Source organism: Olea europaea, chromosome 10 (genome assembly GCF_002742605.1).
Source record: "Olea europaea var. sylvestris chromosome 10, O_europaea_v1, whole genome shotgun sequence".
In the NCBI taxonomy this organism is placed as follows: Eukaryota; Viridiplantae; Streptophyta; class Magnoliopsida; order Lamiales; family Oleaceae; genus Olea; species Olea europaea.
In genome coordinates, this window is record NC_036246.1 from 23953891 (window position 1) to 23971426 (window position 17536).

The following is a 17536-nucleotide window of genomic DNA, read 5'->3' on the forward strand; positions in this document are numbered from 1 at the left end:
AAACTTCTATGTTAAATCATTTAGTTAAAGTCTTGTGTGCAGTTGTTTCTAGGTAAGGAATGTCTGATTCTTGTGAATTTCCTCTTGATCAATCGACTGAATCGTATTTTCAATATACAAATTCCCATCACCTAAACCTACATCCTTGTTATGAATTATTTCTGGCTCTTATAGCGTGCATCTTCTATTGGAAAGAAATGGTCATCTCTGACAAGCAATTCTTGTTCTCTAGCATCATATTCATCTGCAATTACACACAAAGCTGCTTGTGTGTGAACAGAAATGTACCGTTGCAAAGCCTCATCGTCGACTACATTAGTAGAGGTATGTTCATGTTTGGAACTTTAAATTTCAGTTAAATCTAAAACTGCAGTTTGTTAACATTGAGTTTCTCAAATAATTTATGTACAAGCTCTTCATATTTAACATCACATCGCAATTGATGTTGTTCGGTTGCCTAACCACTTCTACTTATCGTCAATGTTGATGACTATACCACCGTTGGAGACAACTAATCTCATAACATCAACCATATCTACATGTCATAAACAAAAAATAGTATCAGCTAATAACGAATAACTTAAACGAATATACTAATTACTTGCAAGCAATATACAAAAAAATATTCCCTAATTTCATCATGGTACTTGTAATGTTACTCTCGACATTATTAAATGTCGAGAATGGCGTTAAAAGTAACATTTTGTAATCGTTGAGAACATCTTTTCAAGTACTATTCTCGACATCTGTAAAATGTCAAGAGTAACATGACAAATTCCACTTCACCATATGTATTTATCATCTTCAACCATTATTTTTGCAAAGAATTTAAATTTATGCTATCATTAATGACATTTTTACTACAGGAATACCTTAAATTATTATCTAACTAAGTAATGTAAAAATGTTATAACAAATATCTACTACTTGTTTGGATAATCTACCATATTGAAATCAAATATTTAACAACAACTACTAAACACCACTTCTCAATAAACATCAAATATCAAAGGAAAATACCTTCTACCCAGAAATGAGGAGAGCTTAGTCAACTTCAAATTTCAATGATATTAAATTTATCAACATGAAAAATTTATTTTTTCTTTTGAAATTGAAATTATAAATCTTTCTGGCTATTAATGCTTGCTATCTCACGTTCTTCAATTTTCCTAAAATAATTTGTTAATATTTAAAAAAAAATGCAGGCAAATGAACAAGTATAGGTAATAACAACAATTATTGTGGCTTCTCATGGAAGTCATTGCTCTTCTAGAGATTTGTGTCAACTTGCAAAAGAAAAGTTGATAATTATTTATTCTTTTATTAAGGGCAAAATAGAGAATTTGATATTAAACTTGACCATTTTGCAAAGAGTAACAAAAGTGGACATTTTTTAATTGATATATGTGAAATTGGACATTTTTGCAAACACCTCTTAAAAAATTTAAACTTGCGATGGACACTCAACCAAGACATTTTTCCTTGGAAGAGTATCCCATATATCTATTTTTTTATTTTTTAGTTTCAGATATATGAGTTACATTTCCTAAATGCATCTGAGATGCAACAAGACTAACTTCGTAAATTTTGGAATAGATAATTAGAAAAAATTTAATTAATAAACTATTTGAGTTACAAAATCAACATGATGTGAGAAAACTAATAGGAATTTCATATTGAATTGCATATATCTATTAAATGCGACTTTGGATAAAGGAATATTTTCATTTATTACTTTGATCACTTCTCATATTCAAAAGATTTCATCTCAAACATTCAAAATCAAAGTTAGCATCAATTTTCCATTAAATAAATATTAAAATATAAAATGTATAAATTAGACATGTCTCCCACGTCTGTATCCTCCTTTCTTTAAAAGTCCATGTCATGGAATCAGGGGCGGACCTGGGGGGATTGTAGGGTCAATTGACCCTCTAGATTTTGGGGAAAAAAATTGTTTAGCATTTTTTTTAACTTTTTTTTTATTAGAAAACACCCTATAAATTTTATTTGTGATCCCCTAACCCAAGTCGTTTGGGTCCGTCCCTACATGGAATATCACAAACATGTCTCGTGTCCATATCCATGCTTCAATAAGTGTTACATGGAAAATTGTACTCATTTTGGAATATAATTTGAATGAGATTTTGATGGAAAGTGTTGTGTTGGTTTGTACTAGACCATGACTTCATGCCGAAAGAAATTGGTTTCCTCGCTTCCCTCAAGAACATAAATATGTTGAATATCAAAGAAAAAATAACATGAGTAACTATTTTTGATAATTTGACTAACTATCGTCCATCTACATGAATCGTAAGAATTTCCATAAATACTTCAACTGACCAAAAGTCTTTACACCGAATCCATGGTCTCCATGGACGGAGCCATGTACTGTCCAGTGCAGGCAAATGCCCGCACTAGACTTTTGGCCCAAGCCCATGATCAATTCAATTTTTATCCCCCCACCTCCCTTTTTTTTTTTTTTTAAGTATGTTTTTCATTTATTTATAGTCCAGCCCATATACTAATTTATCCCAACTCCAAGTGCACGACGACATTTTCTGACTCTTTCCCCTTAGCAAGAAATTAAAAAATTTCTTTAAATCTGCCCTCGTTTTGAAATATTTTCAAAATTCATTTCTTTCCTAAAACTCACATTTTCTTGGGCCCTCAAATTTGCAGCAAAATTTTTTTTTATCATGTGATTTTTCTATTTAATATTAAGGATTTTGATTATGTGAATGTTGAATATTGGTAATATTTGTGATGGATTCTTGAAATTTTGATTTTTGTCGATTAGTGATGATTTTATGGTGTTCTACCAATTTGTAAAAATTAGTAGTTCTTCTTTTATCAATTAGTACTTAATTGTCACTTGTGGTTTATTTTAGTGTGATGTGTCAATGTAAAGATTCTTTAAAAGAAAATATTTCATAGAAAATGTTGATGCAGAGATATCGAATAAAATGGACTTTGATGTTGCACAACTTACTACAGATCCTTAAAATAAGGAAGAAGATGATTATTTTATTAGTGTTGTCGCTAAGTTATTTTTAGCATTGGCGTAATATCATTAAATCCATAACCGAAAAGTTCGACCTTGATTAAATTTTGCCGCACTGGACAAAATTCCTAGCTCCGCCCCTGATTGTCTCGGCATCCATATTCAGCATCCAGACATGATAGAATCTTAATTAATTCATTGTTCTTGTTTAATTTATTAAAGTGATATATTTCATCCTTCCAACTTATTAATAAAATCTATAGTTTTGTACTGCACTAAAAGTTTCCAACAGATTGACAGGTCTCGCTCACCTCAAATATTAGACTCTCTATCTTTTCCAACATGCAACTTTACTGACCAGAAATCACAGGCTTCACTGCACTGCACCAGTGCTTAGGGCATATATAAACTCCTCAATAGAAATGGCTAGTTATGGTAGATGTTGTGCTTTTATGGTCCAAGGTAAATTATTCTCGCTTCAACAACGATTAAATGAGCTTTTGATCAACCAAATCACTTAAAACTTTATACTCCGATGCCAGTCATAAAAGGTCGAAAAGGCGTTTTGATCAACCAAATAAATGAAAATTCAATATTACCATCTGTAATGGTGAACAAGTTTTCAGTCTCCACAAGATTGTTTATTAACGAAGAATAGGATCAACCAAATAAATGAAACTTCAATATTACCATATGTAATGGTGAACAAGTTTTCAGTCTCCACAAGATTGTTAATTATCGAAGAATATGATTGACCAGATAAATGAAACTTCAATATTACCATCTATAGTGGTTGAAATGATGTCAAATCACTGTTTAAGAATATATCTTTTCCAAAGAATGTGGCTCAAACATGACCTATATATAAAATTGAATAAAAATATATCGTTGTAAATTCATCCATCAATATTTATTTTCATTAAACTCTTTTGAAATTTTTTATATTCTTTTAGAATTTGTGTTTAAGTAAAACTTCAATAATTAAAAAATATCATTTTCAACTAAAGTCATAAAACCCTAATAATCATAAAATATCATCTTTAACTGAAATCAGAACAATAATGAAAGAGATACCATTAGAGGAAATACATACATACATACATAACAATTTATGAATAAGAATTTGAAAAAAGTAAGGATTACATTTTATTATGGATTTGATGAATTTAGTATGTGAATGATTCTTAATTTGTATTTGGATTATTTTGTAATGTGTATTCATTGTTGGTGTCCTTATATTAGGGAAGTATTTAAAGTGAGATGAATATATAAAATTTATGTGAATCTATAGTGTTTAGATAAATGAATTTAATAAGAACAGTATTAAAATTTGACATGGATAAAAATAGTAATTTTTTTAACATTTTAATAGAGATAGATATAGAGTGGGATGGATATATAAAACTCGTGGATCTACATAGCGGCACCAGATTTTTTTACATTCATTTGGCTTTAAGTAAATAAGTTTTAAATAACTTTTTATTAATAAGAAATAGCAATAAATAAGTTAAATCTACATCTACAATATATTAAAAATGAGAATTGAGGAGAAACTTTTGAATACCAGTTTTATCCTTATATATTTTGTTATATTTCAACTCTACCCTTATATTTAATACAGTACCATTTAATATAATATAACTTCATTTAAAATCCATTTAAGTACTATTGTTTTATATTGGAGTACTTAGAATTTTACATTAATCAAATTTAGTTCAATTACTTAAATTACACTATTTAGATTAAGTTTATTACTTAAAATCGAAGCTCACACATATAGATGTAATTTTATTATAATTACATAATATAATATATTAAATGTTGCAATAATATAAAGGTAGATTAATTACAATATAAATTAATATATATTATAGTTTTAATATAATTATATATGTAGACAAGTTTTGGTTTTAAGTGATTAAACTTAATTTAATTAATATAAAATTATGAGTACTCCAATATGAAAATGAACTATATACTTAAAAAGAGACACATAAAGTTAAATTGTAATTAATCTATCATTAATGTCACCTTCAATATATTATAATATTATTTCATATGTACATGCATATATATTATATTATTTATTATTTATATATGTGAGCTTATGTGAGCTTCACTTAAAATCGACGTTCATCTACTTATATAATTATATTATGATTACAATATATATAAAAATAAAATGTGGAGATAGACGAGAAACGTTCAATTTACTAATTTGTCCTTTCATTACATTATCAACATTTTCATTCAAAAGATTACAAATTGCATGTTTCATTAATGTAATAGATAATATAACTATTTAAATGTAAAGGATAATAAATTGAAAAGAAAAAATTGCTTAAATGTGATCAACAATTAGGAAAGAACGGGTCGAAGATGGGAGATATTATCTATCAATCTTAAAAATCACACTAAATACTCCAAATAATTGGGAGTTACCCTTCCCATATTTGTATCGATCTCACTAAATACAAGCTTCGCATCTCAATTACACATTTTTCACTAAAATTTTTAATTATTAATGAAAATTAATATTAAGTGTTCTAAAAAATAATTAATATAGTATTGGATATTTTATTATTATTGCATGATCATTTTTGTATAAACATAAAAATTGATGGTAATATAGTTACTTATTAAATATAAATATATAAAGAAAAGAAATTTTTTTTTATCTCGATACATTTAAAAGAAAAATGTTTATTCCTCCATTTGTATTAATCCCATTAAAAAGAAAATGAAGATTTTTCACTTTTATATCCATTTTGAATGTAAGTTTGGTTTTAATTTAAAATAAATACTATGGATTAATATGACGATCATGATTAGTATGTAATTTTTTTTTTTTTTACTAAATGTATTTAGATAAGATACTTTTTTTGTTTTTACTTTTTAAGGTAAAAAAGTTTATGTTACAAGCAAAATGAGTAATTTTTTATTTTGAAAATCATTCATATACATTTGCTTTATTTATAAGTAAAAATTTTAAACTTGGTCAAATGTAAATCTCTTAATTCTATTCTTCTTCATGTCTGTCTATACCATAAAGCTAGTCAATGTAACTATAATGGTTGAAATATGATCCAACAAATGTCTAGCATAAACAAATAAGTTAACAAAATATTACATTGCAGTTTATTCAACATTTTTACATTATGTATGTAATTTATAACTTTAAAAATATTATTCATATCATTTATTTTATACATAAGACGTGCAACGCAAGTATTTACTACTAGTTTTACTTAAAAGTAAAGAAATAAAATGTTATTAAAAATAATTTGATCTTTTTTCAAGTGTAGTCAAACATTGGATTAAATTTTATTTTATATAGATTAAATTGATGCAAGTTAAAATATTGTGTCATCCACAAAACCATGTTGAGCCTTATCATGTCCCAAATAAAACTGGGCCAGCTCATGCAGTATGTGGCTTGTGCAATTCTTATTACGAAGAATTTACATCAAACCCTAGTTATTAACTTATCATTTCAAAAAAGCTTATTGACGCAATACCCTTTAACGTATGTACCGATTGTCAAAAATACTCCACACCTTTTCAAATTGGTCAAAAACACCCTATGTCGCATATGAAATGAGGAAGACCCCCATTTCTTCTATTTTCTTAACAAATTCTTGTAAAATGATGAATATACCTCTGTTAAAAAAATAATAATAATAATAAGAGAAGAAAAATAAAAAACAATTTTCAAATGTACTCTCAATTTTTTTTTTATTTATTTATTTAAAAGTGCAAACGAATCCTAAATAAATAATCAAAATAAAAAAATTCTTTCTTTTCCACCTACCATCTTACCAACTACCCCCTCTTCCCACCACTACCACATCGTCGTCGTTGTCTCGGGACCATATCAAAGCAGTTCTTCCCCAAAATATTCAATAGATCAACTACTATAAAACATAACAATGCAGAACATAAAGAACAGGACATTTAGATCAAATCTTCAAATGGACTTTTTTTTGGTATATTCTAACATAAGTGGACTTTTTTTTTCCCATCTTCGAATGGTGTAGCACCATGTGTTGTCTATAAGATTTTTCTGTCAAAAATTTTATACTTGTAGCATGATTCTAGAATCATAATCACTAATGATCTCAATTAAAACATTAGCTTTCTGTAAGCTAGATAACATGACAACTTTTACGTCCCCATAAAGATAACTTTTTAGATATAAGTTTACAAAATTCAAGAAATAATTACATTTCAACTATATATATAGTTCTCAAAACTTAGGAATACACACATTCACCCCATTAGAGAAGTATGACCTTATGAATTGGGGAATGGAGAAGGAAACATACTCTATCCTATGATATTAACTTAATATAACCCATTACAAACATTTTCTTGTTATACCACGAGATGCCTGAAAAATATATTTACATTTTACATTTTTTTTTTTTTTACCAATCCATTCTACCTCATTTGGAAGTTCAGTTTCTTGATGCAATGTGCATACAAGAACGCAAAGAAGACTGTGAAACCAACCAAAACTGCAGCAACTGGTCCTTTAAAGTTGGGATCATAACCAAAGTGATCTTGAATATAGTTTTTAATCATAGGTTCAAAGGACATCCCAGGCACTTTAATGGTTTCCTCCACATCGCCATACTGTCCTATAATAAGTCCGTACACTGTCCATGCCACTGGGCAAATCCAGTAGTACCATACCCACCACTTGGGAATGCTCTGAAATTTCAAGAGGGGAAAATTTCAAAACTGTGCTCAGTTGGAGATGATTATTAAACTTTTTTACTTTTAACTTAAATAACTTACCGGTCTGGGGATAAAGAAACCGGAGAAAAGATTGAAAAGTGCATAAAAAGCTGCTGCAAAGATTGCTGCCACTTGGTGGTTTGGCGTGATGGAGACAGTCATCATTCCGTAGTATGTGAAGTAGAGAAAGGAAAAGAAGTTCACGAAGAAGAACCAAAAGAATTTAGCAGCTGTCCATTGAAAGCTCACCATGGCATACACTATAAGAGTATAATATGTAGTCTGAACAAGTACATAAGGTATTTCTACAATGACCTGCATGTGATGTAACCAACGAACCATTATTAAATAGTTTTAGCCTTTTAACTTTAATGTACTTCTCCATTTTGACAGGTCACAAGTTGATCTCTCATGCCATGAAAAGCATGTTAAGATGAAGATCATTTGAATAATAAATTAAATCTTCACCTGTGCAATGGCATATGGCAACGCTGAGTACATTCCTGCAGCTCTTTCCCTATAGAATACAGTTCTCTCGATGGCTACAACCGGCTGTACTGTTGAGCAGTTATTGATTCCAACAAACAACACAGAAGTATACATGGCCCCGATGACCGTCAAAAGGTCTGCACTGCTTTCCCTGATGCCACAAAATAAGAAAGGAGGAATCAACACCTTAGCCTTCAAGTCTTTTTACTGAATACTTTCGAATAAATTCCTAATTAACCAAGATTTAGAGTATGACCTTTTTGTGCCAACTCTCCAGAAAATTGTCCCAACCATGAGTGCACAAGCCAAAGTGAAGAAGTATCTGACTAGATTATAATCAGGACTTCTCCAGTAAGTCCACCATTGCTTCCAGAGGCAGGACTTGAATTGACCCCATGTGGCTTGAGAGTACTGCGTAGGAAAATATAGGTCTTTTGCCCCGGGAGGGGGTGTACTCAACTCTTTCACTAGAGCCTTATTTCGCCTGGGAATGGGCATATATGTATGAGATCAATATTTTTTGTGAATCTTGTAGAGATTTAGTAGAGGTATTCATTGTTACTCACTGATATAGGGTTGATGACTTGTAGTGTTCAGAAAAATCCATCGAAAGTCTCGCTTCTGTAGCCACTGAGCTCACTTCGAGCATCCATGTTGCAGGATTATATTTCTCTTTAATCCTTGGGACGCCTGGAATTGCCTGCATTGAGTGGGAGATCTTTAATATGCTTTCTTTCAAGTGGCAGAAATTTACGAGTATGAGTATGAAGTACCTCAAAATATTCAATTATTTTTTGTGAATGCTGGCCTAATGGTCCAGCATATATCACTTGTCCTCCTCTTTTCATGAGAAGCAGCTGATTCGTAATATGATACAGACAACGTTAGTGAACAAAGAGGTAGAGAGGGAATGACATGGAAATCATTTAAGGGGGGTTTGTGAGAATAATCAAGTGAAAGTTTTCATTTTACCTCATCAAAAGCTTCAAATATATCGATGCTAGGCTGATGAATTGTGCAAACCACAGTTCTACCTGTGTCCACTGTGTTTCTCACAGTCCTCATGACAATTGCCGCTGCTCGTGCATCTAAGCCAGAAGTTGGTTCGTCCATGAATATGATTGAAGGATTAGCAACTAGTTCAACTGCAATGGTCAATCTCTTTCTCTGTTCTGTTGACAATCCAGTAACTCCGGGGATCCCCACGATGGCGTCTTTGAGATTGTCTAGTTCAACCAGATCCATTACTTCATCCACAAAAGTCTGCAAAGAGTACATATGAGTGTCTAGTTTAGTGCATAAACAGTTACAGCATCATATATTTTTAGGAATATTGTACTGGAAAGACAAATGTACCATCTTTTCTTCCTTGCTAACTTCTTTAGGCAGCCGGAGAAAGGCAGAATAAATCAATGATTCTTGAACGGTTACTTGAGGTGAGTGGATATCGTTTTGTTCACAATATCCCGAAATTCTAGCAAATGTTTCTTGTATCTTTGGAAATCCAGATATTCCAATGTCACCGTCAATGTAACCACCAGTCTTTCGTCCGGCCAGAACATCCATTAGCGTGGTTTTTCCGGCTCCACTCACTCCCATCAATGCAGTCAGAACTCCTGGCCTAAATGCACCAGTTACTTCACAAAGTAATCGAAGTTTATCCTCTGTCACTCCTTGTTCCTTCATTTCCTGTTCAAATCACCGAAATTTGTATTGAAAGATAGTTATATTAGCTACTGATTTCATATGAAGACTGCTATTTGTTGACAACATTTGAGCATGAATGAGAAGGATATTGATTCTTACCGGAGGCATGTCGACAAAGTAATTTACAGTGTCAAAGGACATGGCCAGAGGTGTGAATGGCAAAACCATCCCTCTCTTTGGAGCAACGCCTATTGCAGCCTCAAGGTTTGAGTCTTGATTTATAAATAGTCCATTGGCATTGGAATGGTTGCTCATCCTTTGCATTGCCATTTCCACTAATTAGATAGATAACAATATGGAGAACAATACGTGTGAGAAAATTTGATAATTCTAACCAAAATCATTTGAGATATCGATGAATTTAATGATTATTACTTGTGTTATTTCCATCAGCAGCAGATAAGGATCGAGGAAGAGATTCTTTCTTTGATGATGTCATTCTAAGCCTTGGTGCTTCATTTATTTCTTCATGGCCAGTTTCCATCTCCCTTGCCATCTCTTTGGATATGATAGCTTGTGGCTTTCCAAGAGCTATTGTGTAGAACAGAAGAAAGAGATATTAGTTGCTTGATAACAAGAAGCTCGCTTTGTATGTTAATTGCAATGTTGGTACTTACGGTTAAGGTACATGAGGGCAAAGGTGTAAAGAACGTTGAAGAGAATTGTGAACCCAATGAGGCCACCTACGCCTATCCAATACCAGTTTCTTTCAGGGAAGATATCAAAGTTGTTCAACACTGCCACACCCAATCTTGTCACACTGTCTGATGCCTGTATGGAAACATTTAATCAGCTTAAGTTTTGTTTCTCCATGGGTGAGTTAGCCAAATAATACGAATGGGAAAAGATGAAATTCCTTTTAACATGACGGGAATGCTGGTCGAATGCCGAGTATGACACATTGCTACGCCTTGTCATAGAAGTCAGAAGATCAAATGAAAAATAAGTTGGAGGAAATGTATAGGTCTTTACCGTTTTGTTCATCCATCTTGGAGCAAGCATTTCATTTACTGCGATTGCATTGTAACCATAACTCAGGGGTGAAACCCAGTATCCCCACCTCCACCAGACAGGAATTTTTTCTGCATGATAAAAAATTTCCTTTTAACATGTATCTTGTTAAATATGTATACTGAGTATCAAAATCCCTTTGTTTGCTCTTTTGTTGTTTTGTTACACCCCCTTTGTCCTTGTACGAATGAGAGATTGGTTGTCCTTTTAAGAGTACCTTTTTCCCCCAGTTTTACTTTGAAAACTTCCTGGCTTTATTAAGTTTAAAAGTTTTAGAGTAAAATTACTGATTTATTGGAAGAAAAAAAGAAAAACAAAGAAAGAAATATATCGTCTGATACATAATACATTCTTGCTGTTAATAAAGAAGCAGCTGCAAGACTACTAAAACTATCGAGTTCGAAGTTTTATTTTCATGTTCTTTGCAATAGGAATGCATTAAATAATTTAACTTCTTATTGCTTTCTTTTGTTGTTTACGCTATATTTGACTGTTCTGCGAGATTATAAAGATTATAAATGTGTTCAGCAATTCGAAGTGCTTGAACTAACCTCTTGGAAGGATGAAACCACCCAAAAGGAACACGAGCAGAAGGGTAAGAGCACCACCAGTGTTTGAGATAATCATGGTCCTGCATATCGCTGCAATGAGCCTAAATATTCCCCCTGCCATTTGCTGGATCATAAAGATCAATAATAGGTGCTTGAAGAACCTGAGAACGTGGAAAAAAACTTCAGTTTCGCTCAGAGTTACATTGCATGTAAGAAATTATCTGTTTTAGAGAGCAATACAAGTTAAGTATAATTAGAACAAGATTTTAGTATAGGTTCCTGCTAAATTATGCTTGAACTGTGTGTTCTACTGTTTCTTCCCTGTGCTTACATTACCTCATTCCATGTTAGGCCGCCAAGAGATGTTGACAGACTATTGACAACATTATACTAAAGTATATTCTTCCCAGCAGCCATTATTCTGTAACATATCCTTGGCCTTGGTACCTGATTGATTACATGCATACCTAGTGCAAGTTGCATCCTCTTTTACGTTAACATAACTTTTGAAATCTTTATAATGGCTAAGCTCCGTCAAAAAATTAGGTTTGGCAGTTCGAATCAATACTTCTCGTAGTTTTGGAATTATGTCCATTAACTTGAACTCAAGTTAGTCCATGTAATTTCATATAATCATTAAGTCTTGTCAGTTGAGTGAAAGTAAGAAGTGAGAAAACATAGGTGTATGGTTTAAATACCTGCTAGCTTCTGGGGCAAATCCAATGGTGTAGTATGTTATGACCATCCACACAATAGTCTCTATCACGGATATAGGTATTTTTAGTAGAATTGTTGGCAGAGTGAAAGTCCAAGGTGGATGGAAAAGAAGATCCCTCTGCTTGTAGAAGACGGGAAGTCTCTGTATGGCGAGAGAGAGCTCTGCGAAACCATTGAATGTATTGCTTACCATGCTAAACAATAGTGCACCTATGTAGACCGCACCATCATTTTCATTCCTAGTGTGTAACTGAGTTCTCAAAAAGACAGTAGATGTGATGATTGCCACAATGATGATTTGGACAGTCTTGAATACATAGACGAAAGAATTTCTTTTGATCAACAGCCATTCCTTGTCAAAGTTGGCTTTGAGAAGTTCTCTTTTTGGAACTAAGAACTTTTTAAACACTAAAGCTGCTTTGTGACTTCGGCTCTTGTCATAAGGGATTGATAGTTCGTTTTCAAGCCGTAGACCCACATGGAAACGTTTGAATCTTTTTGCAAATTCGCTTACTGGAATGTATTTGTATGGTTTGATTCTGTCTGTCCAGTATTGCTCCTGATCTTTTCTTGATGTCACCTCTTGCAGAAAATCGGCAGTTCCCTTTCTCTCTGGACACTTGAATCCACAGCTCTCGAAGAACTCAAGGACGTGCTCTCGTGGGCCTTGATAGACAATCTGGCCTTCCGATAAGAGGATGATATCATCAAAGAGTTCAAACGTCTCCGGAGCTGGCTGGAGGAGGGACATCAAGATGGTTGCTTCGGTTAGGTGTACAACTTGTTGCAAGCACTTTACTATCTGAAATGTTGTGGAGCTATCTAGGCCCGTTGATATTTCATCCATAAACAGTGTTTTGGTTGGCCCAACAATCATCTCACCTGTATCAACAAGTGTAAGATTCAAAGCCTAACATATATGTTTATGTTTCTAGATTGATAAAAAAAAAGAATCTACTTCAATATGCCCTTAGGCATAGCCATACTTCATGTTACATTTTGCTATATATATGATACTTTGTTCAACTAATATGTTCAAAATTGCCTTTTTTATCTGAGTGTCAAATCTATAGACCTTCTGTATTTTCTATTAGCAGCCTTGTCTTTTGAAGTTTAGTCAAATCATTGGCCTTTAAATACATTCTATTTTTCTTCAATTGTACCAACAATCCCAATACAGTGTCCAATTTTATTGACAGGTGAGGTGACTGACTCCCACAATGGTGGGGTCCCACTTTTTTTTTTGAACTTTTCTATTCACGCAAGACCCACGAAATGTGAGAGGATGTCAACCATTCAGGTAAAGTAGCAAAATTTATTGTACCAATGATTTGTTTGAGATAAAAACTAGTACATGTAGTCCAGGGCAGATCATCATTTGGGTTATGCTAGTACGGACTCTTTTTTTTTTTTTTTTTTTTTTTTTGGGAATCTCCTTCAGGCACGACTCAAGAATCATGGTTAATTTGTTGATATCGCACAACTGATTTTCTACAATTGTGGCCACTTACAGATTGTGTTTCCAGTCATCTTTGTGCAGATAAGGTTACGTAATTTAACATTAGGATTTGGGACATGCTACTTATACAGAACCAAAACTCACAGAAAAGCCACAGATCACTCACACTTGTGGGGCCTGGGTGATTTTCTGCCAAATTTTTTAATAACATCAGAGGTCTGTGCATGTGATTGTCTAGCAAACTTCTGTGAAATGAATAGTTATGTACAAATGACATTTTCCTTAGGATTTGGTCAACATATTCGTAGTGCCTTTCTATGTCACTTTGTAAAATTATTTTCCAAGTTAATTGAAGCATAAATCATTTTAATTAAGTACCGGTTGTCACACGCTTCTTTTGTCCTCCTGAAATTCCTCGTATCATTTCATCTCCAACAATAGTATCTCGACACACATCAAGTCCCAATATCTACATTACATAAAAATAAAGATTATCATTAATATATCTGTACATTTGTATGCATATAGATATTCATGTATGTTTGTATTTGAAATTGATTGGGAGTTCCGTTCACCAATCCAAATACATAAACTGTGTAGGGCCTATTCAGACCAAATTTTGAAAATGTGGTTTGTGAATCCCTCAATATCCAGCCAGCAGAAATATGGGTCCCATTGTAAAGTAGGTAAGGAGAAATTTTTGACCCAAAAAAAGAAAGAATATTAAATAAAAGAAAATATATGAAAAAAAAAAAATACACGCGCACATGATATTTGTACTGTTCTCACAATATATTAGAATAGAAAATCATGAGTTGATGATTAGGTAAACATTGGAAACCTTCCTTAGAGCTTGTTGGGGAGTGATTTTTTCGTCCCCATAAAATTAATTTTTTGATCGTTATTTTATTATTTCAATTGTCATATTTGATTTCTTCTTTTACAAGTGGACCTCACTTTTCTCTTAACGATCAAAAAATTAATTCTTAAAATCACTCCCAAACAAGCTCATAGACCCCGTTTGATTCTCATTTTTATCAAAATGCATTTTTCTTTCTCTTCTTTTTAATCATACATTCTTCATTAAAATTATATTACACGTAAATAAAATAAAAAAATCTTATTTTTCATCCACCATCAATCTACTACTCTAAAATTCATTTTTCCATAAAAATGGAGCTCAAACACACTCTTAATTCCAAAATTTTTTTTTTTATGAATAACTAGACTTAATTAAATCTTACCCTAAGAGTATAGTCTGTAATAAGACTGCTCTCTACTCCTTCCATTGCAGTTGCCTGAGAAAAAAAAAAAAAAGAAAAAAAAAAAGAAAGAAAGAAAAAAAAGAAAAAAAAAAAAAGGAGCTCAAAGTTAAAACATTAGAAAAATCGACCAAAAAAGGGAAATTTAAATTTAAATTGTCCGTAATATTATTTTATTTTTTCATTACCTTCATAAAAAGATCAACCTCCGCCTCAGGAAAGATACCGGCAGCCCTCTCTCTTCTCGCCAGTTCAGTCAAAAGTTCTAATTTAATTTTGATAGTTAGAATACAATTATTTCCATGAAATTTAAAAAAAATAATAATAATGATTTTGAAATTTATCGTATTACCATATCGGGATCCAACCCCTTGACATCTAGCAGAGAAATCTAGGGTTTCTTTGACTGTCATTTCTCCTACATGAACATCATTTTGGCTAATGTATGCTGATGTCTTCTGTGGTACAAATTCATTGAGTTGATGCCCATTGTATGTGATTTCTCCCCTTGTCTGCTCCACATTAATATTTTCATCATAAAATCAAGTTAGAGTTCTTACTCTATCAATAACATTCTTGGATAACGTAGGTATGAATTTGACTAACCTTGAGGGTCGGGTCTAAGTTCCCTGCCAAAGCTAACAAAAGGGTTGTTTTCCCGGACGAAGGTGGCCCTAAAAGAAGGGTCATCCTACGAAATGTAACCGATAGATATACATCAAGATTATCGAACATAGTATTTGAATTTTATTTTTAGCTATGTAACTTTCGGATTAAAGTCAGTAGCTATAATTAAGATTGCTTGTTTTGATTGTTGAAAACCTTACCTTGATGGTTTTATGATCCCAGAAGCATCTTTTAATATTGTGAGTTTTGTTTTCTGAGCCAATCTGATGCCGAAACAACTTAATGCTGTCTCAGCGATGTTACGAGCAGCGTTTGGCAGTGTCGGTAGAGCTCTGTCGCCTACAAAGCAATCTGCCTCGACGGTTAAGTGTTCATATCTCACTTCTACTGTAGGAAGGGTAATCCCAACTCTGCAATTACAGTATGTATATAAAGAAAAACAATTAATATCTATATAGGAAATATATTAGATCACTCAGTCAAGCATACAGGAATATCAAGTAGCTTATATTTATTTACTAATTGTTTGCTTGTACTTTTGCTATCATTGATTACATTATTATAACATACGTTACTGATTTGATTAATTAATAATTATATTATAATACAGTTTTTGAACTTTTACTTGAGAATGATTCCTTGATACAGTGTAGAGTAAATAAGCTCCACGAAATGATGCTGTTTTGGTTTTTCTTTTTCGTTTGCTTGCTTTTCATGCAATTAATTGTTTGATAAATATAGTAATTAATTATATTCATGAAAACTACTCATAATCATGCGTAAAACATAATTAAAAAATGACTTAAAACTCAAAATTTGCTTTTAATTTTTCGATGTAAGAGGGGTATAGTTGGTCAACCTTCGTTGTCTATTTGCATGAGACAGAGAGAGAAAGTTTGATTATGAATTAGTCGCTTAACAAAATGATGTATTTACTGTACAATTTTGTGACATTAAATAAAAAATTGGTGTAGAAAAGGTTACCTGTCAACTCTATCCCTAAACTTTCTCAAGAACTTTTCATTATCTTCCTCAGCCACCTTGAAAAGCCTATCAATGAATTCTTGTCGATCATTCATGTCAAGTTTTCTTACATCAACCTCCTTGTGCACAACCTTATTGTCTTTATTGGCAGTTTCTTCGAAATATTTTAGTACAGTTTTTCGTAATCTGTCGTAGGTTGGTAACTTCTCTAGAGCAGCCCATCGTAGAGCTTCTTCATCTTCGTCGGCTCGAATGCTCCGCCTATTCGTGGAGCCGGAAAAGACATCCTCCACGTTCCAGTTTGCCCTACTTAGGCTTCTACCAGTAGTCCTGCTCCTGCTCATACTCCAGCTTGTTTGTCTTCTTGAAGCTCGCATTTTATCGTCCATTTTCCCTTCTGCTTACTTGAGTTTTAAAGAAAAAAATGAAAATCACAACTAGCATAATATATCTCTAGAAAATCCCAGCAAACATATAAAAGGAACATCAAGAATATAAAATGAAATGCTTGCTTAGTCGAGGTACCTCGAAAAGTTGGGAGAATGTAAGAACGTCGCAGTTTTCTTCTTCCTCAACGGATAGATAAACAAACAGACGGATGGATGGAGAAATAAATGGCTATGTAAAGCAAGAGGAAGTTGTTGGGATGTTGAAATATGAGAATATCATTGTTAATTATACTTTGAACATTTCAGAACCAGCTGAAAGAGTCACTGTCATCTGTTTAGAGAGAGTAAAACTAGATATAGTTAAGATCAATATTTCCAAGAAGATGTACATGGCTTCTTGTAAGCACGCTCACTTGTTTGGGGGCGGGGGGGGGGCGATTTTTTTATGATGTATTAGGGTTTTCATCCTTTTTTTGAAGAACGACAACTCGCATATTTTGAATGCTTGGAGTGTCGACCTTCGAAGAAATGAGCGTAACTTTTGCAAACGGTGTCCGTTTTGGGCCCATAAGTACTTTTCGGAAATGTAGCGACCC

General features: G+C 32.6%; 1 protein-coding gene across 4 annotated transcripts; it reads right to left on the minus strand.

The window, feature by feature from the left end:
• Positions 1-7156: 7156 nt before the first annotated feature.
• LOC111401572 (ABC transporter G family member 29-like) lies at positions 7157-17289 on the minus strand. Of its 4 annotated transcripts, XM_023029373.1 has the most exons (22): positions 17077-17288; positions 16552-16955; positions 15768-15977; positions 15547-15631; positions 15293-15452; positions 15129-15205; positions 14923-14976; positions 14057-14147; positions 12201-13101; positions 11503-11663; positions 10913-11022; positions 10558-10711; positions 10316-10471; positions 10040-10215; positions 9590-9922; positions 9206-9496; positions 9007-9090; positions 8800-8933; positions 8490-8717; positions 8213-8384; positions 7805-8059; positions 7157-7717 (listed from the first exon to the last, which is right to left on the minus strand). In XM_023029373.1, exons 2-22 carry the CDS (start codon positions 16938-16940, stop codon positions 7445-7447), a joined length of 4494 nt encoding a protein of 1497 aa, XP_022885141.1. In that variant the 5' UTR covers positions 16941-16955; positions 17077-17288; the 3' UTR covers positions 7157-7444. The 4 variants fall into 4 exon arrangements, with proteins under 4 accessions (XP_022885141.1, XP_022885140.1, XP_022885138.1 ...); XM_023029372.1 differs by having other exon boundaries at positions 15129-15452; positions 16552-16948; positions 17077-17289; XM_023029370.1 differs by having other exon boundaries at positions 15129-15452; positions 17077-17289.
• Between the last annotated feature and the right edge of the window lie 247 nt (positions 17290-17536).